Consider the following 27,416-nt stretch of genomic DNA (forward strand, 5'->3'; position numbering starts at 1 on the left):
CGGGGTAAAAATGCGTTATCAATAGTGTAAATATACGAATAAGTGTAACGGCGAAGACTTTGATGATTCTTCAGAAACTCTGAAGATCCAGATATACTCTTCTGTAAGCAGCAGCCTCAAATTGGATTTCAAAGGTGTCTCATCGTGCCTGGGGGCACTAGGCAATCCCCCATCCGCATCCATTACCCCAACAACCAGCTCTGAGGATATATCCCACCAGCAGTTTAATATTTTTCCGGCTATATTTTCCCGGCAACTCAACTTCAACACTTGTCCCCAAAGTAAATCGATGATGGACGAACTAAGGCCGAATTTGGTGGGGATGGGGAATTTGTTGGGAGTTGGAGGACTGTTGGAGGACCATCACAATCATCTGATGAATAATGCAGAGAAGAATGGCCAAAGGAAGTGCAATACCAGCGGTTCTTCGGCGGAGGATTTCAGTGCTTTATATGGGGGTATACCTCATGGACACGATCATCATACACCAGCTCACACACCCCCTGCTGCTTCGAGGTCGATCACAGATCATAACGGTGAGTACCCAAGAAAATTGAAAATTTTTTTAGTATTAATCACGAAAGTATAATTGATGAGTATACAGGGAAGGGTGGTTCGGAAAGCGACCCCCAAATGTTTGAGCGGTTCAACTGCTCAAAAATAATACAAAGTTGATTTTTTTTTTCGAATTTTGAGCACCCGTTGAGATATAAATTTCTCGTGTACAAATAATCGCATTGAAGGAACTGTGACCTTTCTGAAATATTCATAAGATTTCTTTACAACCCCCAACTATGACTTTCGATGATTTCTCACTCCTTTGTACCGATGATTCTCAGAATAAAGCTGTTGTTCCTGGTATTTAGAAGAGTTATGAGGATTTGAAATGGGGCATTATTTTCCTCATAACTTTTCAAGAAAAAAAAATTACGGAAAACCTATTCAGAGCTATATGTTTTAAAGTGAATCAAGTTTGAAACAAAACCTAATTATCAATGGTGGTAATTGTTTCGAAGGGTTGAAATATCAATTAACATAACATAAATTTATTTCCAAAATTGCAGAAAGAGTATACAACTGTTTGAGATTCATATTTATTTAATAGTTCATACATAATAATAATAACATAAAGAAACCCCAAGAAAACTAGGCCAGCATGTAAAGTTTTGAACTTGGAGCCACGATACGTATATAGCTATTACAATAATATAGCATCTTTAAGTGGGTGAAGGTGAAGTTGGTCCAATTGGTGGAGTCTAATCTTATTCCTCAATCCTAATTAGAAATTGACAGTGCTGAGTTGTTTTTTGATCAGAATATCCCTTATAAAATTTTTAAAATATATTTCAGTCTTACTCAGCTTATTGCTTTTGGAAACAAAATTTCGATTAGGTACCTTGGAAGCGATCAATTTGGTAAAATGAAAGTTATAAAAAAAATCTAATTAAAAGTGGTATTTACTGGATTTACTTTTTTCTCTCTGTCTTCATACTCTTTGCTGAGTTATAAAGCAAATAATACTTTAACCTCTTATATTATACATAGTCTGATAGTAGAAAAATTGTTTATAAGTATTATTTTCTGACAAATTTCCACTTGATGGCTATTGTTCATTCGCGAGAGATAAATTTAAAAAAAAAATATCAGATTAAGAGAGGGGTTTACATCTGAACAAACACGACTTATGTTTTGAGTAAAAAAAAATTTGAAATTTGAGTCTATATTTTTGCACAGGGAGAAAGGTAAAATAAAAAAGGTGTTTCCAAATATTCTTCACTCTGTCACCAAAGATCAGTCTTTATACCCCAAGATCCCAGCGGGACCAGAGATAACTTATTTTCACACAGATGTATCTTTAGGATCTCAGTAGAGTCTCATGTGCTTTGGATACCTGCGAACTTGTGGAGCTTGCCTAGTGACACCTGGGCAGGTGGCAACGTTGACTAAACATAAGTGTTACTTGACTTATTTTTACATGGCTGATTTTCATATACGTTTTAAAGAATATTATTCTGAAGCTATATCATAAGTGACAGACACTTTCCATTTTCATGTTTAGGTGATGTTTGGTCACTACTATTCGTCTGAATGATGAAATATAACTTTTTTATAGTTACTTCAATGACATATTTCAATATCAGACAGGTGAAAATAAGTAAAGTTCATTTATTTTTTGTGCAGCTTCAAAACGTCTGGCAAGAGTTTTGGCCCATTGAAAGTGTCTGTCACTTATAATTTAACTTCAGAATAATATTCTTCACAACATATATAAAAATCAGACATGTGAAAATAAGTTAAGTAACACTTATTTTTAGTTACCTTCGCCACCTGGTATCTGCCCAGGTGTCACTAGGTAAGCACCACAAGTTCGCAGATATTCAAAGCACATGAGAATCTACCGAGATCCTAAAGTTTTACCTGTGTGAAAATAAGTTATGTCTGGTCGCTCTGGGATCTTACTGTATTATATATATATGCAATAGCAAGTCCCATATTTCTTATGATCATGATTATCTAGATCTATAGTTTCTATAATACTGTCATCGATAGACCGAGATACAAATCAAGATACACTTTATTTATCCTTGTTTGCTATCCAATGAGTACAAGGAGGACTCAAAAGCCCTCTAATTATCCCATAATTATCGCCTTCAATCTCGAGGGGGAGCACAACCCCTGGTTGCCACACATGTCCGATTGTGCAGTTACAATATGTCAAATTGAGTGTTAACCGGTCTATTGTTGAGATTGGGGCTGAGTGCGGAATATTGAATGTTAAGGTTAAATAACTGCAATTCCGCAAACACTGTCTATGGATTAAATTTAAGGTGATAATGGGTTTTATGGTATCAAAAATACATCCAGACGAATTAAAAGATTTGTGAACTTCCAGAACTGAAACAACTGAGTATGCTGAATTTACTATAGTGACAAGCAGCTCTAAAAAAGGAACCAATCTTATCGGCAGACGGCGATTACGTAAACCGCATCTGCCAATGAGATCGTTCCTTTATTACAGGTTTTAGTTCTTAGGGCGTCTTCCTAAACCTACCATTAGTGTTAAGTTGAAGTAATAGATACTTAATAACACTTAACATGGATTTATGGTTTCAAGTTAAATACATTTGATTTTCCGAAGGTTACATTTCATTTGTCGCTGATAGAGTTTTTACAATATACAGGGAGTTTCATAAACATTGCGACCAAATTCAATATATTAATCTCTGAGTTATTTGGAGTTAAAAAGGTTTTATAGGCCTTCGTCCGGAAATGCTTTGCTTTCAAGATACATGATGTTATGTTATGTATATTGAAAACAAGATACATGGTGTTACATGTTCTTGAAATAGATTACAAATTCCTTGATACTTTCGAAACGTATATTTCAACTGTTGAATCCTAGCCGGAGGCAGCCTTGATCAACAACAATTCTTTCAATTTAAAAACTCCATGTTTTGATTTAATACAATTCATTGATCGATTCCTCTACTCGAGTAGTTATTTGAATATCAAACGGATTTCAATTTTTTCTGTGAAGTGTTGCATCCTGGAGAGAAAATGTCGAGGCTCTTTTCATTCTAAATTGAATTAGAATTGTAGAAATGAATTCAATTTTGGAAAAAGGCACTGATGGCATACTATTTTTTTCTTCGAAGAAATGAAAGTCAATGTCACTCTGTCCGCCACTATAGTTGCTGAAGACGAGGTACCTATACAACAAGAAATAATCAGCTCAATCTCTTTCGAATATGTCATATGTCAAGCTGTTTCGAAAATATCCTGATCATTTGACTTTTCTTCAAAATTTCAACATATATTCAATAGACGAAGTAGTTTCATTCTTTTGTTTATTAGTTCATTATTTCCAATGAGCAAAATCAAGGAGAATTTGTGAAAAATTTAGAATTTTAGGTGCCTTATTTCATCTGTATATATGTTCCTTCAGATTTGTGGTTTTATTAAATAGACTGAGATTTGAGGAGATTAAACTATGTGACATTGTAGACTCTTCTTAAAAGAGCCGCTAGACCTAACCTCATTGATTTTTTAGAAAACTCGGAAAAAGTATAATAGTATTGCCCTTTTTGAGAAATTGTCACATTTCATCATCTTCTGAGCGATTTGAAGGAAATGTTGCATGATTTCATAATTTATTTAAATGACATTTCACGTACTGATTTCCGAACAAAAATCGACTATTTTTTCTTATTTTTTCGTCCGCAGACACTTTTTGTCCGCAAACACTTTTCGTCTGGCTCTTCGTTACTAAGCTATATTAGATCCCGGGATGATTGAATCAATTTTGTGTATACAGAATGTGATAAAACATGAGTGCCTGTGAGAATAACTGTCATTTGTTGTTGTCAAATTAGTTATTTACGAAATCGGCTGTAATAGACAGTTTTTCGTCCTTTGTAAATTTTGGAACCGGTTTCGGTCACAAAAAAACACTTCATTTCTTCCATTTTCGATATTTATAATTTTCCATACAAGGTTAAATTTCAAGAATATTTCAATGAATTTCAAGCGGAACATGGTGTAAGCATGTTTTTGGAATTCTCAAATTTCACCAAATAAAATTCACTTTCATTCGTTATGTGCGAATTTAATCTGATCGATAACCACTCGATTCCAACAATAGAGAACAGCTACACATATGTTATCTGGTGAAATGACACTTCATTAGGACACCCTGAGAGGTCATTATATTCCCATATGTACACAGAGAGAGTCCTCAGGCTACGCACCAGGACGATAGGGATTAAGGGATAATTTGGGGATTCACCACATGGTCTATTATATGGATTATATGGAATGTGTAATTTGTGACGGTCTATAAAACAGGTGGAAGATCTCCAATTGTACTCTATTGTCGATGAGGGTGACAACAGAATGCGTTATACAAAATATCTCGGTCGAAAGTCAAAAAAGCAGAGTTGCGACCCCCGAAACTTCAATTGTCCGATGAAAAATATATCTTTCATCTTCATTTTTAATCGCTTCGGAAGTTTGTTAATCAAATGTTTAAGGAAAATTTTTCTACCTCAATTATACTTTTTCCAAAAACTAACAACTCTCGTTTCAATTATATTTTTTATTATTTTATTGTCAAAACAACAACTCTCAACTCTGATGTTTTTCATATATCTACCTATATCATGATCATATAATGCTCTTAAGGGAATACTTGCTGTAGTTCCTGAGAAATAACAATAAGATGATGAAAGTAGAAGAATTTTATTTGGACAGTTACATCTTTTTAGTATACCTGAAGTGGACATTTGACAACTATTCGCCATACGATTTCATGAATAATAAAAACCATGTCCTAAGATTTGAAAATAACATTCTGACCTCCGCCACCCCGAAGATGTGAAGATTGCCCAAAGTTCTATAGCTCATTGCTCATTATAAAGATATAAAGTAATGAGGCCTCTTTTTCCGTTGCAGATGGAGCATTCAAAAAATTGAAACCGGAGCCTTCATCAGGAAGCACCGGTAGTTTGGGTTCCGTTTCACCAGCAGGTCCTCAACACGCCGGACACACACCAACCACAGCCTCATGTCCAACCCCGGCAAGACGAAGACATAGAACGACCTTTACACAGGAACAATTAGCAGAATTAGAGGCAGCGTTCGCGAAGAGTCACTACCCGGACATCTATTGTAGAGAAGAATTGGCTAGAAGTACTAAATTGAACGAAGCAAGAATACAGGTACTTGAATATGGAAGAATTTAATGATGATACAATTGTTAATCATGAAATGAAATTGAAATTATAGATTTTCGAAAATCTATAATTATAGATTTTCGAAAATCTATAATTAGTAATTTTGAGTGAGATACATTTTTCATAAACGAAATCAATTGAGATTCATACCATCATTGATATAAAAAACAACAATTGTTACGATCTAAATCGAACAACCTCATCACCATCGCTTGTTTGCTCTCGTCAGATCAACATGACTCACATCTCGACGGAAATAGACGTGATTCGATACCACTAGACGTTACGATGTAGAGACATAAGCTGGCGCCACCTGGCAGGTAACGAAATCCAACTCAATTCACTTCACACTCAGTGCGAAGATGGCAGCATGTATCCATCTACAACGGTTTCTGTCGAATTCAAACGTTTCTAAAGTTATCTCTTGACTGCTTGATGATCGTAAAATACGGTTTCTGCAACTAAGAGTTTAGAGCAATTGCATAATACATGGTGACATATTCGCTCTAAGAGTTAAGAAAGTGAATCGTCTGCTAGCATCAAATAAGAGATCCATCAATTCGTGGGAGTGGTGTTTCCGTTGATGGCAGTTTCCGAGCGATGGCAGTTTGTTAGTTCGATCACAGCCGTCTATAGAGAAAGCCTGGAACACAATCTGACAACGCAGCAGATTGGCCAACTTGGTGGGCCGACTTTAGTTTAGTACGTAGCGCTGTATGCTTGCGTTTCCGAATCCTATAAACGTTATTAAATGGTTATTGAAATGTTTTTTTGATGGAAAATTTGAAAGAATATAGTATGATGCTCTACTTATTCAATAAATTTAATTTATAGCGGAGAAAATAGTTTGCACAAGAATTGAATTCGGAAAATATTCCTGAAATGATTTTCAAATCAAATGAAAGGATTTTCATTTTATTATAGGCAAATGATATTTGTTTTTCAATTTATAGTTCAGCAAGAACCACGGGAGTGTAGGGGTTTCTCTTGCCATAAAATTGTGTAAACGAAGATATGAAACCGATCATGAAATACTTGAAGGAGCTAGTGAACGGGACATGTATATAGGAATGTGAACATATTGCAGAAATGAATCGATATATTGGGTTGAACAAGTTCAATTGCACATTTTTCACAATCAACTCAATAAACTATCAACAATCAACTGAACAAAATATACTCAAACATAACATCATTTTTAAATACAACATACTCAAACATAACATATTCTATTCTTAAGCATAACATTATATTCTCAAACATGAAATAATTATTAATTAGATCATCAAAATCTTATTTATCGGAATTTGAAAAACCTCGATTTCATCATTGTTCCTACTTAAAATTGTATTCCTTCTAGACTGTGGATCTGTTCTTTTTTTATAAACTGGTTTTGAAAGATAAGCTTGACAATTTGGAAACATTTTTGGAACCGCGTTTTCTGTTAATTTTGGACATCTTAATGATATGAGTTTGAATGAACCATCCGGCTGTAAATGCTTATCATGTCTGATTATATATCGGACTCTTCAAAATGTTTTTCACAAACCCCACTATGAACGGTGGGAACGAAATTTTTTCGAGGGATATATTTGAGCCATAAAAGCTTTCTTTCTTCATTTTTGGGGAAACCAAAGCAACTCACATAACCGTCTTTCCGGGTTAAGAAATAATTACTTTTACAAGAAGGTATACAACATTTCTTGACCATGATTGAAAATGGCTTCTTCACGGAAGTTCATAAGGCTATGTGCTTACGGTTAAAAAGGTAATCCAATACAAAATGCACTATAACACTACTTACACTCTTCACTATAATGTATCACAAAACGAAAAAACTGAAAAGCCACAAGATTTCACAAGTTTTACACTACTTGTTTCAAAAACTTCACGCCGACGCGGTTATTCACCAACTAAACTTACGAATTACAAGCGTCATGCGTATCAAGGACATGATAGAGTCGGCCCTACTGCGACGTTGCATTTTAATCGTGAACCAGGCTCTCCTTAAAGACGGCTATGGTTCGATTTAGATCTTAACAATGGATTTTATGTGTCTGAATTGATTTCATTTATTATTTATCTGCCCGCATTATCCTTTTTATAGAACATTCCTAATTTTCTATTCGAAATGGTAAAACGGTCTTAAAAAAAAAAACATTTCGCAAGTGGCAGTGAGAGTGCTATGCTGTTTTCATACTAAGGTCGAGAGTATTCCGTTTTTAGATTGCCCCATTAGTCGGAGAGCTGGCAAAAAATCAGCAAGATTTTTGTAATATAATCATTGAGTATATATCCCAGGGTTTAATACTCAATGAAATAATATTATTCAATATGATTGAGTATTGACTTATTGAGTACACAATTTCTTAGCATCAACTCGCTAGGTCAGGTAGTGGAACACCTTGCGGCAACGCGCTTTGATGTAGGTGGGCTCTACAAGCTTATTGTAAAAAATTTGTAAACAGTAAACAAGTTTCTAGTACAAAAAACTTCTTAAAGTAGTCAGACCGCAATTATGTGGAACGTAGCGTGTCAGCGCCCCAAATAAGTTGCCACCATAACGATGTCGGTTCAAGAGTTTTGTAATGAATGAAAATGCATTTGCTGCAAACTTATATAATTTGAGAATGAAATAGTCAGGGCACAGATTTCTGTAACAGAGGTAGTCAGAAGTAATCTCAAAGTGCGGATGTTGTAATTTTTCATACATCAAAGCGCTGCTTGATTAGGTATAATAAATTATTTGAGAATAAATAGTCAGGCCACAGAATAATGGAACAGAGGTAGTCAGCAGTCGATCTATGTGCGGAGATTTTAGATACCTATACATCAAAGCGCGTCGCCGCCACTACCTGACCTTGCTATACACACTCAAAACTGTGCATGGGGGTTCATGTATTTTGGTAAGGGATACTCTGCAGGATTTTGAGGATGTACCATTCATAAAAGATATGAGTGTGGAATGCGAGATTGAAATATCATGCATCATGAGTAAAATAAGAAAGCTGGTTGTCATGTCTATCTACCGAACTGGCCTGGGAAACTTATCAACCTTTATGACCACATTTGAAGAAGTGCTCGATGCGGTGAATTGTAATTTTGCCAACTATGATGTGGTAGTATGTGGTGACTTCAACATTAACCTACTGAATGATGACTGCTCGAAGACGGCATTTATAGACCTCTTAACATCTTTCAACTATAAACAAACAATTTTTAAGCCAACTAGAATAACAGAAACAACAAAATCTCTAATTGACAATATATTCATAAATACAACCAAATTTAGAAACAATAAAAATCTCACATCGGCCTTAACAGATCATATGGGTCAGCACATAACAGTGGAGACCGTAACACCAATAGAACAAAACGGAAAGGAGATCATTGAGAAAAGATTCTTCTCAAAATCGAAGCTCCAAGATTTCTTTTATAGTCTTCAAGAGTGCACCTGGGACAACGTTATGTTGCAGATGAATCCAAATAGAGCCTATGAATATTTCTTCGATACATTGAAGTCGAGAATTAACCAAATATTTCCACTGAAAAAATGCAACCTAAAACAAGGACTCAAAAGGATGTGGATCACTTCGGGAATAAAGAAGTCAAGCAAACATAAAAGAGATCTTTATGAAAAAATGTTGGAGGGTTTAGTATCACAGGAGTTCTACAAGAAATACTCAAATATATTGAAGCAAGTAGTAAGACAATCCAAAAAAAATGCAGAGATGACATTCATAGCAAATTCTGAGAATAAGACCAAAGCCACTTGGACATTGATCAATAAGACAACCAAAAATAAAAGAGATAAAGACAAATCATTATTCGAGGTGTTTCCAGAAAAATCAGAGGAGGATTTATTGAACGAGATGAACGCTTTCTTTCTGAAGTCTGCTCCAAGACCTGATATGAGCAATAAGACGGACACAGAGACTGTTAGACCACTCGATAGTAGCATTTTTCTGGGGCCAGTATTGGAAGAGGAAATGCTAGGCTATATAAGGCGCTTAAAAAACAAGAAAACAGTTGGATATGATGAGATACCTGTTGACCTATTAAAAACCTGTGCATCAATACTTGTGAAACCTTTAACTCATATAATCAATCGAATATTGCAAGTAGGCGAATATCCACAGGCACTCAAAGAAGCTTTGGTTAAACCAATTCACAAGAAGGGAAATAAAAACATCTATGATAACTATCGCCCTATATCAATATTATCTAATATCAACAAGATTTTCGAGAGAATAATTTTTGATAAGGTCTTACATTTTTTTGAAAAAAATAACATCTTGGTTAAGCAACAATGTGGTTTCAGGCAGGGAAAATCCACAATAAATGCAATGTATCAGGCACTAAATTCCATCATAAAATCATTGAATAAAAATCAAGTGACAGCAGCTCTTTGCCTTGATTTGACAAAAGCATTTGACAGTGTGAATCATAAAATCCTATTAGAAAAAATGGAAAAATATGGAATAAGAGGAGTTGCACTAGATCTCTTCAGATCATATTTAACAAGAAGAACTCAAAGAACCACAGAGAGAGGAAGAAATGGCAAACAGGTAATATCAGATCCCTTACATGTTGAGAGAGGTGTACCACAAGGCTCAATATTGGGTCCTCTACTCTACATAATCTATACCAATGATTTAATTCATGTAACATCCAATGATATGGTTATGTTTGCTGATGATGTATCAATGATTTTGTCTCGTAAGACTCTGACTGAATGCAAGGATCAGCTTGAATGTGACTTGGAAAATCTTGAAAAGTGGTTCAAAAGAAACGAATTGGTAATAAACATCGATAAAACAAAATTGCTCGTCTTTAGGGAAAGAAATAAAGATGCCATAAGCTTGACATATCATGGTAAAACAATCAAGACAGAGGATGCAGTACCTTTCCTGGGGATATATATCGATGGGGACCTGAGTTGGAAAACACAAATTGAAAATCTGTCTACAGGCATTGCAGGATATTGCTATGCTTTGAGGATATTGACCAATATAATAAGTGAAGAGACGGCCCTGACAGCTTATTATGCCTACGTTCAATCCAAACTCAGGTACGGAATAATTTTCTGGGGTAATTCTGTTGAGGCTGAGAGAATATTCAAAATGCAGAAGAGATGCTTGAGAACTATCTTCAAAATGAAATACAATGAGAGCTGTAGAAATATATTTATTGGTAATAACTTATTGACATTGTACAGTCTCTTTATTTATGAATGTGTAATGTATGTAAGCAACAACTTCAATGATTTTAAAGAATTACTGTTAAGTCATGAATACAATACCAGAGGAAAAAATTATCTCAGTAGAGAAAAAACAAATTTTAGTTATATACAAAGGAATGCTGTATATTTTATAATCACAGTATGGAATAAATTTCCTCAAAATTTTAAATGCTTGCCTATTGCAATTCAAAAAAAAAGATTAAAAATGTTTTTGGCTAGAAAATGTTATTATAGTGTTGGGGATTTTTTGAATGAGGGAGATTTTGTTTCATTGTAGCTTCATATGTATTGACGTGATCTACATCTGTTGATATTTGATCAAATAAAGATTATTATTATTATTATTATTATTATTATTATTAATCATATTTCATTATGAGCCATTATCATTACAAAACTCTTGCCGATTTTGTCACCAACTCTTGAACTAATAACACATCTTGAGGATCGGTTTTAACCTTCTATAGATCATTGAAGTTTTTAGTCAATAAACGAAATTAATTCAGATGCATAACATCCGACGATAATTAAATCAACTAATGTTAGGATCTAAATCTCTGTCAGATGTCGCTACGGTGTATTTATACATCATATTTATCCGCTACTGAAATCGAATAAAAGGAGCCGGCAATTCATTCCAGTTTCGTTGACGAAGAAGTTATGTTGTTCTGAAGAGTTCAAATGAGACCGAAACCATGGTCACCTACTCTTTGTCGACGAAATGGAATTTCTGTTAATACTGAGTAATGGTGGTTTGTTAGTTCGATTAGGATAGTAACATTTGTTGAGTTATCTAATTATCGGCGGGCGTTATGCTTCCGAATTAATTTCGTTTCATAAATAACTGTTTCACAGCATCTACAAGAATAAAGTTTTTCGACAAAACGATATTAAAAGCTGAATCGGTTCTCGTTTCACTTACTGACGGTTGGAAACCATTGCGCATAAGCAAGAAGAAATTTTACTTTGATACTGGTGAATGCGAACATAAGGTTTTCATTTGTCTTTTAGTACCTATAAGTAGTTTTGACATTTACATATGTCAAGTTATGACATTGACATATGTCATCCTTATAATTAATAACAGAAAAAAGTATATTGCTCATTTTGAAAGCAATTTGCTAATTAAAATGCAATGTCTCTTCTTTTATAAATATTCATCTGAGTTTCCTCCCCCCCTATCATCAACTACGCCACTGAGATATGCCTGTATGTACAGGCTGGGAAAAATTCGTTGTCTACTGAGGGGATCTCGGGAACTACAGCAGCTAGAAGAAAACGGATGACACATTTCCGACCTCTTTTTCGAAGGAACGAAGAATTGTGAAAACCGTAGCCTCCTACGATTCTTCGTTTTTGAGTTATAAGCAAAAAATTTGATTTTGGCGAATTCGAAAATTTCTCATAACTTTTTTGTCTTTGAACTTACAGATCTGGAACTTGAACCTTCCACAGGCACTTTTTCACGTAGAGTCAACTGAGGAGCTCAAAATATTTTTTTTAATTTCGAATCATTAGGCGAACTTTCGTTTTTTTACATGAAATCTTTTATTGAATTTGATATTTTTGAATTGGGAAAAAATCTTCTGTCAGTAGATTTTAAGGATAAAAGTACCTAAGAAGGTTCAAGTTTTAGATCTATTACTTCAAAGACAAAAAAATTATGAGAACTTTTCGAAATCGTCAAAATCTCAATTTTTGTTTATAACTCAAAATCTAGAAATGATAGGTCGGTTCTGTTTTCGGATTTGGATTAGTCAGGAGACGAGAGTACGATAAAGTGTCATCTGTTATCTCCTAGCTGGTATAGTTCTCGAGAACTCCCCAGTGGACAACGAATTTTGCCCACCCTGGGGCTCTTACCCCAATCTTGAATTTTCTGGGTTTCTCTATCTCCTTCTCCTATAATTCTTGAAGGAGTAAGAGTAACTCATCGTGTCCTGTTTTTTGTTGATAAACTGTGTTTTCCTCACTCTATTAGCCTCAGCAGAAGGATATTAGGTCTCGTGCCATTCGTTCTATAAATATTGTGCCATACATTGTGAATTCCGAATATCCGAGAACATTTCCCGATTTTCATCGGCCCTCTGAAGGATTTTAATTGAATCAAGTAGAAGATGGGCATTCTTTCGAACACAAACGAATTCGACATCAGTTTGGCCGAGCCTCCAATTGTGCCTACTCCCATCGAGTGAGGATGGGACAACTATGAAAGAGGGACCTTGATGCATGAGTCATTTCGGAGCCTGAGGGAGTTTTGAGAACTATGACAGTTGCGTCTCGAGGGTTCCGCCTAACGAACGGCTAATTCAATCAAGGGTTCGAGAGGGGCGGCGCTTTTACGGCGTCTATATGTGTGTTCCCTCTTAGGAACACCCCAAGACTTTTTCGCCCAGCCTTGATCCTTATTTCTATTTACGATTCCGAACCTACACGTCTTCGTTTTATACGTGGCGGACTGGAGTCGAAATAACGATCTTGAAAGCGATCAGAATTGTTACGTTGAATTTTCTACCCTCAAACAATCGAAATGTCTCGGATTTTTTTTTCATTTGGAATTCCATTTATTTATAGTATATGAATCTATTCATTATTATTTCGAATGGAAATGTGAAATCAAAGAGGAACAAAACTAGGAAAAATAGATTGTGATTTAATGAAATTATTTTTTCTGGGAATATTCTTCGACTCACACACACACAAAAACGATCTATTAGGATCTTCTTCATATAGATGATGACTAGCTGTGCCCGAATTTTCTTTACTTAACTTACACAACATTCCTTCTTTTCATTTCACCCCACTTCTCTCCTCTCTTCCTTATAATCTACTTTACACTACTGTATACCCTACTCTACTCTATTCTACACTTGTCTTTTCAACTTTGCCCTACTTTAGTACTCCACCTTTTCTTGTAGTCTAAAGTCTTCCTGGGAGATTCCCTTTTCCAATTCCATCAGTCCGGTGAAAATCGATTGAACCAACCTAGAGACTGCTTAGGACAAAGAGGCAGACCGACAAACAGACCAGAATTTCATAAAGAGTTGTTTTGGGTTAGATCACAAGCAAATTACTCAAAGAAAGTCAGATATTCCAATTTAAGTCATAAGTAGGGGAGTATCTGGAGACTTTTTCAGGTAGGATGCTTGAACCACATCAAATATTTCAATTCAAATTTCGCGTTACCGTAAATATCTTGCGCCATACTCGTAACAAGGTATACTCATAGACATATGTCTATGGTAATAAGTCTATGGGTATACCTTATTACTAGTATGGTATAGTGGCGGCTCCATTTTGGCCGCCATCAGAACAGTTCGGGAGTGAGAGTAAGAAATTGAATAATTTTTGTTTGTTACACTGTTTAATAGGAGCGTAGTGTTATTTGGTGTTATTAATTTCATTGATTAATATTGTTTTATTAACGATGAGCCTTTTTAATACTAGATAGTTGTAAAAGTTTCAAGAACACATCTGTTCAATAGACTAAACTGACTAAACGAGAGTGCTTAGGAGACATCATCAGTAGTTCAAGCTTTCCACATTGAGCTTAGATAATAGTTTGATTCAAAAAAGAAACTTGAATAATAGAAATAAATATAAGAAAATATATAAAGGTTCAAAAAAGTAAAAAGCATCTCGGAAATAAGTGAGAGTGACTGAAATAGAAAATATGTATTTCATTCGCTGATACATCTGATGATGAAATCATGACATAGACAGTCGTTGGTTATTGGAAATTGTTTTATTTCAATGTTTTTCCTGATAAACAAACTTATGGTCAAGTTCCTCTCGCGACCTGTTCAACTCTCCCATGAGTTAGGGAGACATGAGCTAATTTTCAGTTCCTCAGGCAAAAAAATGAGTTGCTAGTTGCTACCCTTCAAAGATACAGCTCAAGTGGCTTAAGAGTGAATAGGGGTTAAACTCTCTCGGACTCCCCATACTTACAGTTTTTTCAATTCCTTCATACTAAATGTTTTGTATACGATTTTTGATGGCTTAGAGTTCTTTTCTGAAATCACCCGGTATCTCACATAACTTTCCTAGTTTATGAGGCATCAGAGAAAATTCAAGTTTTCTATAGATAGGTACCCGTTCGATAGCTTTGTAGTTATTAGGATGATATATTTATGAAAGTTGTATTAAGACAATAGATAAAAAATCTTCCAAGAAAGTTCTAGCTCTGGAAAGCTTTTGTTCGATGCTTTTGTCTGTAGTCTATAATACAGGATTAGGATAAAATATATGGAATCAAATAAATATTTTTGAATCGAAAAATACAATATATGGTACTTTGCAGACAAGTAGAATGACTCATAACGCATTTGATGTCATATTTTTTTTATTTAAATAAGATATCCTCATGTTCACAATTTTTTGGCATCATTGTATGCTATTTCATTTAGCTAGGGCAAAGATTCTTAAATTTTTGTCCTAGCAAATATCTTTCATTTCAAGGAACCCATTGTCGAAAGAATACAATTGAACACATTCAAATTATTGATTTCAAATCGAAGACACTGCGGTTCAAAAAATCGTGAGAAATAATATGAAAAAAACAATACATTCAACAAGAATAGTGAAATTATTAAAAGTTTCGAAAACCAGAAGAGACGTGACGAGACTCTCGAAAACAAGAGTATCGTGGGCATCACTAGAATAGTGAGGATTTACGTATAGGTACCTAATGTACCTATCGAGTTTCGAGTTTCAAAAGAATATTAATCGTGAGTTTAGGCATCCTGAAAACTTTCAGATCTCGTTTCCAAATTGAACACTTTCAGAAATCACAAAAACCAAATTAAACCAAGTAGTCACCAAAACCGTCATAAACAGTCAGATCATTGATGTAAAAAACACATTAAAGAAACAGACGAATACCCTGCAATCTATCTATCTCATTCCCACCCTTTCGGACACACTTTCTGCCGATTTGCTTAGCTGCGGGTCCCTTTTATTTCTTCTTTGAGTACAATGTTTAGAATACATCAGTAGTTGCTGCAAAATGGCGAAGGGGTTGGTTAAGATAAACCTTACTTCGAAACCGAAAGTTCAGAATAATAAAATTGGCCAGATTTTCTGCTATACCAACAAAAGCACCAACTCACCAGAGACCATTCCGATATTTAAATTATGATATACTCACATCTAATGTTCGAATGAACAATGATACCCGACCGTTATCTTCCTACTCGCAAAGCCGTTCGACATAGGAGAACTCTTTTCACCTTTCGCCTTTCAGCGAATAAATAAATAAATGAATTATCACTCTTGAGTCATAATTTCGTTTTTGTTTATCATCATTTGCATTCAGAAGCATTTATGGCGTAATTTCGCTTCATCATACAGAATGAAATACAGCCCTGGCTTCCTATCGGACTAAGAATTCGTCCGTCATCGTTTTTCATATCTTACATTTCAGGAGTCCATTTCACTTCAACAATGGTCGCATTCAGCGGACGAAACAGTTGCGCAACTGTTACCAAACGCTAGCGGAAACGTTCGGTGAAATATGCGCTACATTCTCAACACGTTCTGGAGCGGACGCCATTTTTGGGAGCGGATTTGATTTGTGCTAGGTAGCGGTAGCGAAAAGGAGCGAAAGTTGTATTTGCACTGAGTAGTTGTTATTTAGTGTGGAAGATGTACGAGTTTGAGTTTGTTGATGAAAATGAAATGGAAATTGATGGTTAGAAATATAGAAGGATGTTGAATTTTCCATTTTTATATACAGGTAGGTAAGTAGATGAACCGCAATTGATACAGAGTACACCTAGTAAGTAATTTTTCACACAAAAAAACTGACTTAACCAGCACAAGGTTAACGAAACTTAAAAAATCCGTTTATTTACGTCTTTCCTACAGACTTCTCAACCAATCAGCTCATCCTGGCAGCTTGTTGGACTGCCTTATATCCTATCTCGGCTTGACAGCGGACGTTCAACATGTTCCCGACCGCTACCGCTACAGATGGGTAGCAGAAGCGCTTTGCGCTCCGTCCGCTGAATGCGACCATTGAGAAGTATACTGTTAGAGGCCAGCCTCTGCGCTCCATGTCTAGTATGCCTTATATTTACGACAATCGGGATCAGTCTGACGTATAAAAAAATACCGCCCTTAAAAGATTATTTTAGCAGTCAAAGGGTCGTAAATTCCGATCCTTCTCTCGCGAAGAGTGAACTGCACTGCACTTTATTCTGGTTAGTTTTCACTTTTTAGCACTTCAAAGTCTTCAATTTTTGCCGTAAGAGACCATTTTTCCATTTCTTACTCAGTTCAAACAAGTACAAGCTTGTTAGCCTTAATTGTGACAATGCTTTCAAAATTCAGTTATAGAGTAATTGCAAGCTATAATGGCAATCGCAATGAGACGACCATCGTGTGGATCATGTTTTTTTGACTAAAATATACCTATTTGTCAATAATGCTTCAATGTACGTACAAGAAAAAGTGCCGACTAGAAAGCTTATCTGCAGACACCGTCGATTGCTCTGATATTTTCGATAATTTCAAATTTTTCAAGCAAGAATGAAAAAAATGTTCATTCCCCTATTTTGAGAACTATATCCTGACCGGAACCCCTGGAAGGCCAGAGCCCTAGCACCCCTTACACTCCCTGTAACAGTCTCACTGGGTGAATGTAATATAAGTACATATTACCTTCACTAATACCAGTATTACCTTCACCACCCTTAAGAAGCTGAACGTGACGAAACACGTATAGTGAGAAGAAGCTTATTTTGGTGAAAACTAAAAGACGTTATTTGAAGAAACTGAATCAGGTAAAAACGGGAAACCTAGTATAAACACTTCACCACTTCGGTCGCAAAAGTCGCAGTTGAGTTAGGGTGCTACTGATACTACTTACTTTTAACAATATCAATATTACCTCCACCAATATTACTATTACTTTCACCAATATTACTATTACGTCCATCAATATCACTATCACCTCTACCAATATGACTATTACCTTCACCAATATTACTATTACTTTCGGCAATATCACTATTACTTTCGCCTATACTCCTATTACCTTCGCATATGCTATTGTTGCCTTTTCCAATACTGCTATTACCTTCACCAATACCACTATTACATTCTCCAATATTGGAATAACCTCCACTGATGCTAGTTCCACCTACACTCACCTGAAAATTCAATGTGGAAGTGAAACACGCGTAGTTGTTGGAAACTTATCTTTGAGAAAATCTCATGATTCTAAACAGAATCACTAGTATTTTTTTTGGCAAACCCTTCACAGAGTATTACCTCCGATATTGAACTGAGATTTTCAGTATAAAAAGGTTATTTTATTACCACGAACCACTCGAGCGCAGTATGATTGTCAATCATTCAACTAATAATCAGGAAAACGTTGCTTTCCTGCAATTTTCCAGTTGATGATTCGAAAATAACCAATTTGGGAGGCCAGAAGAATTGATCCAATTCCAATGTGATAAATTAACCGCAATGGAATCCACCGACATCCCACAGTGAACGAAGGACTCAGTCGAGAGTCTGGAGCCGCATCTGTACGTGCGTAACAAGAAAAGTTTTCCCTCGCATCTTGGAAAGAGTGACGTCTACAATTACTGAGTCCCTCCTCTTTTCTCATGCATCACGACATGTTTCAGCTCAGCCAACTGGGATCCCATCAAATGGATACGTAATCGAGTTAGTCCGCGCCCCCCGACGGCGGCGATGTATATATATATAAAGATGAGCTTAGCCCTGGCAGTAAAGGGGGCGAAACCGCCAGCTGCCTCCGAGTCTCATTTTAAGCCGACATTATGCATATCCATCTCGCGAATTCGCCGCCTCCTCTTTTGGAATTTTAAATAAATCCAACAGTTTATCATTAATTTCGGTTCGTATTTTCCATTAACAGGTTTTAGCTTTAGCCCTTGAAATTTTGAATGTTTTGATGGGAGTTGTGTGTAGCTCTACAAAGCCAATAAATGAATAAACATATTATTTTTATCGGCTACCTACCTATTACATAATGACCTGACAAATAAAATACAAAATACCCAAAAATTTCTACTTGATACTTGAAGAATTCAATTCCAAGATTCCTCTGAAGACAGGTACTTACCTGCATATCCTTCGTGATGAGAATCTAGCCACAGCTGGCATTACTTTCTGTAGTTGAGCGAAGCATCTATCATGATAAATGGTCAAGTACACGAGCTAACAAGCAGGCTTGTAAAAATCCGGCTAGTCGGCGAGTGTCTTAGTAGTCGAGTACCCATTTGCTCATGCTCAGTGGTCAACTAGCTGGCGAGTAGAACACACATATGTTGCTAATGCTACTAAACACCTTGTGCGCAAGGTACTGTGAGTACACCTGTCTAGTTTACAAGCTGGATCGCTCGCAAGTCGCCGGCAATTCAACTTTTTCCAGAGCTAATAGAGCGAGTGCTTTCATTGGACTTGTTTACGAGCTGCTTGTGGCTCTGGCTATTAAAGAAGGGCAGTGAATCAGTCGAACTGTTCTTTTCTGATTGGAATCCAAGAGTTGCAATGAATGTTTGGGCGCTGAGCTCCAAACATGAGAGCAGAATTCAATTGCTTGTCTTATCTGAACCTTGTATTGTAAAGAAGAAGAAACTGATCTGTCGAGAAATATTATCAACTAAAACTTATTTTCTTCAACTTTAATAAAGGGTGTATCATCCGTGATACGCCAGTATTAAAAGTTCAAGAAATTTGAATATATCAGATTAATACCTATCAGGAACTGAAAAACTAAAAATATTATAAGTGAACCACCTTTTCTCAGTATACGGAAAAATAAGTACCAGTTGAAAAAAGATTGGATCTGTAAATTCAAGTTTTTTTCCTTTTTGTATTTTATCCTCAATTCAGTAGGAATAAAAAACTTTTCGTTTCTTCCAACAAAAAAACAAGTTTGTGTGAATGAATCGAAAAATGTTTTATGGAAAAAATCGAATCTGCGGAAGTATTAGTCCATAAAAAGTAATGAGAAATTTCAGCATTGAATTGGCCTCAAAATCAGAATAAATATAATAATTAATAATTAATTTCTAGGAATCAGTGATTCATAGAGACCATATAAGATTGTTGTATTCATTATATTCCAGAAAAATGAATATCAATCAATCAGGAGGGCTTCAGTCACTATACAGGGTTAGAATTATTTAGAGGCTGACTATAGGAATATCGAAAACCGTTAAAAATAAAGGGTGGCTTAAATTACAGAAAAGTAGTACACCAGTATATTCGCTATATAGGATTATGACTACTATACATTTCGTGTAGTTATCTCCAAAAACAAATGAGTTATGAAGAAAAAATGGTAATCTTGATTTCCAGTTTTTTCGAGTTATCTCAGGATCCATCAGAGATATTTTGGAACTGTTTACACCAACCCACTCATCCTTAAATAACGCAACTTTTTTTGTAATTGAAGCTATCCTGTATTTCTAACGGTTTTCGATATCCCTGAAGTCCCCCTCTAAATAGTTCTAACCCCGTATAGTTGATTTTAATCTATTGAGGTAATTTCCCTCTCTCTTTCCGTTAGTATCAATCCAAGCTCGTGAAACAAAACTTGTGTTTTGATAAAGCAAAGTTTTTCATCGAAACTCTCGCAATATCTTGAAATCAGCGATAAAAAAAAATAGGAGCAACCTGGGCCTTCATTCTCTTGAAATGGTTATCTTATGATTTGACGCAAATGAATTTTTTTTATAAATCCGATTTGCACTTCCGAAGATCGAAAAACTCATAGGTAACACTAACCCCGGTTTGCTTGATCGGGGGATCAATGCTTGATTGATAATTCGATAATTCAAACCTGAGCATTCAGAATAATCATTCTCGCATTGTAATCTGTAGATTACCTTACATACATACATGAAAGTATATGTCCAACCAATGATTCTCAATTGCTACATCTTCATAAAAAGTTTTCAGAGATTTAGTGATTTTTGTTTTGGAAATCGAGCGTCTGTCAAATCGTTGATCGAGCTATCAAAGTTTTGTGAAACCCGGAACATGCGCCATTTTGCAATTTCTAACAAACCTAACTATCAATAAAATAATAATTATTAATTATTAATCAGTGAAAAAACATTCACTCGAATAAATCGTTTGAGTATAAGATCGCATGATGTTCGAAGTTCTGTTGTATATTTCATCTCAGCATGTTTGATATTCAAGAAAATCAGGTATAAGCGTGACTCAGAAGGTTGCAAAATGGCGAATGCTACCAGAATTCTATGGTGTTTCAGAGTTTTATCGTTTTAGTCAAGCTGAAGAGTAGCTTTGCTAGTCAAATTTCTGATTGGTATTTTCTGAAAAAATCACAAACGCTCGAAGGAGTTTAGTATGGCGTGTCCGTATTTTTTGAGCCGCGTGAATATATGTAAGTGTTTTCCGTGAAACAAGTATCGCTCGAAAAAAACATAGGCAAATGAGAAAATATTACAATATAGAATATTATATTTTGATTCAGGTAATGATTCTGAGTATGACTATTTATTCATTTATTACATAAAAGATTATTACATATAAAGCCCGTTTGCAACAGCCGAGAATTCTCTAGAAAATTTACTCGAGATTTCATGCGCCGTGAATTATGTACCGTTACATACGCACTTTCGGTAGAATTCTCTGTTCAGTTGCGTACTAAATAGTCTCCGCCCTTTTCTTGCGAGAATTTTGTAAAGAATTCTCCAGAGAATTCTCGGCTGTTGCAAACGGGCTTAAGACGATTCATCTATGGTCCGGTAGAATAAAAAAACGAAATAAACAATGATTTTCAAAAAAAAATAGTTATTCCCACATTTAAAATGGGGTTTGTGTTAAGTATATGAGCATTATAATTCAATATTCGATATTGAAATATGAATCTGAAAAATCAATAATCAAATCACTCAAAAAAAATACATACTCATCAAAAGTACTTAAAATGCAAAATCAAAATAGATGTGTCACTTTCGTATTTTAAATTATAAGGTATTCCGAACCATTTGAATAACTGAAAACTTCGAAGTACACCTACCTATTCAAATTATTTCTTTTTTAGAATTACTATTCAAATAAGATTCCGAGCCATACTAGCTCTCTCAAAAATGTCCCTCTTATAATAATTACTGTTGAAGTTTGGAATATTTCTTGGGAATTCAAACTTCTTCATTCAACGTTTGTACTTGAACCATAAACAAGTAGCAATAACAAGTTTCTTGATTGAGTACATTGATCGAAAACTTTCATTCAATATATCATCATTGACGTTTTTCTTTAGGTCTGGTTCCAAAACAGACGGGCGAAATACCGCAAGCAAGAGAAGCAACTTCAGAAAGCTCTTGCTCCGAGTGTTCTGCCTGGCTGCAACGGAGCTATGATGCGAAACATTTACCCGGGAGCTGCCAGAGGCTACCAACCCTATCCACACCCTGCTGCTGCTATCAACCGATACCCTCAGGTGAGTGGAAGGGAAGCAGAAACTCGTTAAAATATAAATTGTTGGTTTTACAGTCGAAAAAGTTGTTAGTTTATACCTACTCGTAATTTTTCGAAACGTCTCGGATGAAAAAATTGATCCATATACGTTTTATCAATCTACAAACTCACGACGAATAAAAGAAAAGAAACGAAATAGGAAGTTCGGATACATATTTGGACTATTAGGTAACCTGAATGATTTGCCTATAGCATCTACGTCTCGTCATAAGGGAGAAGCAACCTTGGTTTCGTGCCATTTGAAGATATTCCCATCCCGTGGAAACAATATACAGTGCGCGTCAAAATTATGGAACAAATTCATTTTCTCAAAAGAACAATATTTGGCAACAAAATCCTGAAACAGGTCAATTTTCAGGATTTTTGTTCCACCCTGTGCTATCCCCGTCAACCCTCTACATTTTTTAATTAGGGAAAGTGGGTCATTGGAAATAAATTTCCAATGTCACTCCATTTTTTTTCTCCATAAAAGAGTTCATAGGGGTTGAAAGTTGTGCATGAACAAAACTGTAATGGCCGACTTTCATTCGGTGACAAATTTCAACAGGTACCATCGTCTCGAAGTAAATGAGCCATGACAAAGTGCACATACTGAAAACCTCTTTGAAGTAACTAATTTTGAAAAAATAAATTTTTTTCGTGAACATTTCTGCACGCCTATAAAGGAGATACAAAGACCTTGCCAAAAAATACCACATGATCCACTTTCCCTATTCAAAAAATTGGGAAGATTGATGGGGATGGCACAGGATACAACAAAAACCCTTCAAAAATGCATGAAAATTCGGTGAATGTGAAACAAAAATTGACCTGTTTCAGGATTTTGTTGGCAAATATTTTTCTTCTGAGAAAATGAATTTGTTCCATAATTTTTACGAGCACAGTAATTTTGTAGAATTATTTGCAGAGGAACGGTTATTTCCAACAAAATATTAAATATATAAATCATCACTTCAATAACAAAGTCGAGCAATTCAAAAATATTCTTTCGTTTTGGTGGTGACAATGTTGAATATGGCCTAAAAGACTTCTGCATATTCATAGAATATTTTTTCATTATTTTTATCCCATACATCCCTTCTTCCATCAGAAGAATAAAACGTTTCTGATCATCTTTTTTCCGGGATACAACAAAGCAAAAAAATGGACATTTCGATAATCAGATAGGGTATCTACTTCCTTTAATCGGTAAATACTAATCGGTATATATTAATCGGTATATACTTACTAATTTCGTTTATCTCTTCAAGTTGGAGAAGTAAGAGGGGAAAATCCTCTGATTTAGGGAGTTGGGAATTCCCTATCAGTGAGTGAAAGACGAATATATAACCTCAGCATGCCCAGCAAATACTCTTGTACGAATACGAATTTCACGATGAATTTTCAAATTCACTCCATATATACTGGAGCGTAGTACCTACATTTAAATATCTAGTGTTCATGAAAGGAATTTTCACTGATTAATACGCTGGGCTAGATAAGTTCTTCCCTATTTCACTAACCTAACACCTGATTGTCTTTTTTAATCTGAATTTTAAGTTGATAAAGATAAAATATACTGATGTATTTTGTATTTTAAATACACTACATGAAAATATTTTCTATATTATTGAATACAGGCGGGATATTTATTATTCTTCCCACCACTGGTTGTAAAAGTACTTGACGATCATTTTCATTTTGTTTTCACCAAAACATGTTAGGAATCGTCACACAATTCTGTAGTAAAATCTTCTTTCCAATATCTTTCGTTAATTTAGTGTCTGCTACATATCCACTCGAGAATCTGGATTTATTCCAATCTTCCCAGAAGATCTCACAGCATCTAAGCGGCATGCAAATATCCGAGTGGTAATTGCATGAACTCCGCAAACTGGCCGCTATTTTACCTGGCTGAGGCCAACGGATGCGTGAAACCGTGATTTGAATCCGAAATTGGAGCGGTATCAAAAATGAATATTACATGCATCTCTCTTAATTTGATGAGGATAACCGAAACCAGCGCCGCCGTAGCCGGAATAAATTTTCATTCACGAAATGAATTTTCATGACCCGAGGCGTTTAATTTGCATCGGTGGAGTTCGGTAGACGATGATATGACCGAAATGGATTAATTTAATTTACGGTTTCATTTTTTGATGAGTTTTCATGATTTTCTCAATGATTGGTGATGACATAAATTCATTTCTTCGTCGACCTAAACACACAATTACATTTTACGTACTATAATTTCCTAACGAACAGTCGACTTTTTCGAACGCAAGTACTTTCCGTCCGCATACTCTTTTGGTCCGCAAACTCTTTTCGTCTCTCTGTTCATCACTGAAATACCAATAACCAGATAGAGTGGCGATTGAGTTTTCTTTTTATGACTGAATTAGGTACGTGGTTTGAATGTTTAGTGTTCATTATAATCAAGAATGGATAGTGACACTATTCCAAAGCTGAGGGAAAATATCTAATACAGGAGTTCTATAATATATTTGTTCAATTCATTTATTGAAATTATGATAGGTTAGAAATGTTCACACATTATAAATATTGGTGCTCAGCTGTATGATGAGGCTTAGCCTTCCTTGCTTACTCTGACGAGTCGCCTTTTGGGTTGAATACTCAAAGATGGTACAAAGTAGACATTCTCCACAGACTCTGGCACAATGAACACACGAGGTTTACCCAAACTACTCGGAGTTCGAGATTTCATGAGCTTATACATCTCCTTATGTTGATGACTAGGCGTAAACGGAAATGTACTCAGCTGCGGTTTCCTAGTCTTCTGAAGACGAAACAATATCCCTCAGTTTGATAGACCAAATTTCTGACCTTATAATTCGGCAATAAATTCCATCTTTGCATGCACTCCCTTAGCGGTAGATCATTGAACTTTGATCGCTCACCTTCAACTGCTGTATTTTTTATAGATGACGGCTTCAACATATCCAGGAATGGCGCAGTCGTTCTCTATGTCACATGGTTCAAATATGACGACAGTTGCAGGAATGAGGCAGGACGCCATGAGTGAGTATATTCATTTAAATTTTTTTCAAACAACCTCCTGTGTATCACATTCCGATTTTCGGATACTGAGCTACATGTGCAATTAAAACAGGATTGCTAATTTTTCTTTGCCAATAAACTTCGTTATTTATTGAATGATACTGTAACTCAGTTTCTGGTTCAATCATTATCGGCCTCATCAATTAAATATTTGAAATCGACATAATAAAAACGTGAGATTGTTGAAACCACATTTTTTCAAAGATGTAATCAAAGGCTAAACCTGACAATATTCGCAGTCCACTCATGCACGATCCAATCAGGTTTTTTACCAGTATTTATTTCATGAAGACATCAAGCGAGTGGAATTCTAACCGAAATCCATCTTATATCGGAAATGGAACATCTTGGAGGCGTCTCTGCTAATCCTAGAGCAGTCTAACGGAAACAACTTCAATTTCCTGTTTCCTCGCGTTTTTCTTCGTCTTTTCCTTGTTAGTAGGATACGTCAGGACAAAATACCGCTTTCATCATCCGTATGAATTTTATGGGAAACGTCGATATAATACCTAATAGAAATTTAGTTACAAGCTATCATTTTAAATTTGATTTCATATTCTGCTACAACAATTAAAATAATCGCTTAAATTGTATTATTGTTATTATTGACAGTGGTCTGTTTAATGGAAAGTTGGTTCAGATACATTATAGATCCATCAAATAATTATTGAAAATTCATCAAAAATCAGATTGTGAAGAATTTTTGTGCTCGTTATTTTTTTTCGAATAGCACATATATTTATTATACTTTCTTTGAATATTATGGCAATCATAAAATCAACAATGATCCAGTTAATAACGAAATATGTCAATGTTACAATTACATTACATTACGGCCAGTCGCATAATCAATTTTCTTCAATTCTTAAGCCTCCTTTAGTCCTACTAAAATGAAACTGAAGAAAGCTTTAAAATAAACTAATAATGAAACTTGTCGTTAGGAGATCTAAAGTTGACTATATCATAGGGCATGTGAAGGTAAACTATATACATGAAGTGTCATGTTTGTACAACTCATGTTAGTGGAAATCATGTAATTTAGTTTTTACTCCAATTATGGATTTTCATTAAGTATATATATCGACCAGAATTTTTGTATTATAAAAGATCAATCTCCAGCAAATGGACCTAGACCGTTTTTATAAAATGAACGATTTATTCACATCATGCTTTCATGTGGAACAGAAATTCTTGAATCTGGTTTTGCTGGACTAAAATAATGATTTCTTTCTAGGTATGAGTGCGGAAGACGATTGGTATAATAAGAGCTTATCTGCCCTGAGGATGAACTCTTCTCACCATCCAAATCTGGCCGCCCCTATGTTGCAATATCAAACGTAATGATGAACTACTTCGGAGATCATTTTCGAAGGAAATAATAGTATATCGGGCAATATAACTCATCAAAGTGTAAAAGATGAGATGAACGGAAATTTCAATTCTTGATCTGTATTTCTTAGATATTTGAAGGTAAGAGCTAGGGTTCATGATTGTAATTTTCGAGTTCAAACATCATGAATAATTAAGCAATGCATCATTTTGTTTTGTCACCGCCAACTTATAACAAAAGGACGGATTGTTTTACTGATGGATAAATGCTATGCATCAAAAGAGTTTTTTTTCAAAAGGTGCGTGGTGCTGTTTTCTCAGTTGGTTAAACTGTTACCCCCTATAAATTCGAAGTGCGCGGCTTTTTTGTCCTATAGTTTATCGACAAAAATAGGATATTTTATTTACTGCATTCACAAATTTCACATATAAATCGAGAACAAACTCAAAAATGTTTCCATATGACATAAATACCTGCCCTGCCTTGTTTTTGTTGTTTATATTATTTTATTTATCCAGTTAGACGATTTTTATTGCCTTATAGAAAGTGTCTTCATTAG

At 35.3% G+C, this 27,416-nt stretch overlaps 1 protein-coding gene across 1 annotated transcript; it reads left to right on the forward strand.

The window, feature by feature from the left end:
* Positions 1–26: 26 nt before the first annotated feature.
* LOC123310446 (homeobox protein unc-42) lies at positions 27–26,998 on the forward strand. Its single transcript, XM_044893914.1, has 5 exons — positions 27–536; positions 5,452–5,717; positions 22,253–22,432; positions 25,392–25,488; positions 26,762–26,998. Exons 1-5 carry the CDS (start codon positions 290–292, stop codon positions 26,866–26,868), a joined length of 897 nt encoding a protein of 298 aa, XP_044749849.1. The 5' UTR covers positions 27–289; the 3' UTR covers positions 26,869–26,998.
* The last annotated feature ends 418 nt before the right edge of the window (positions 26,999–27,416 follow it).

The sequence above is a fragment of the Coccinella septempunctata genome, chromosome 3 (genome assembly GCF_907165205.1).
Source record: "Coccinella septempunctata chromosome 3, icCocSept1.1, whole genome shotgun sequence".
NCBI lineage: Eukaryota > Metazoa > Arthropoda > Insecta > Coleoptera > Coccinellidae > Coccinella > Coccinella septempunctata.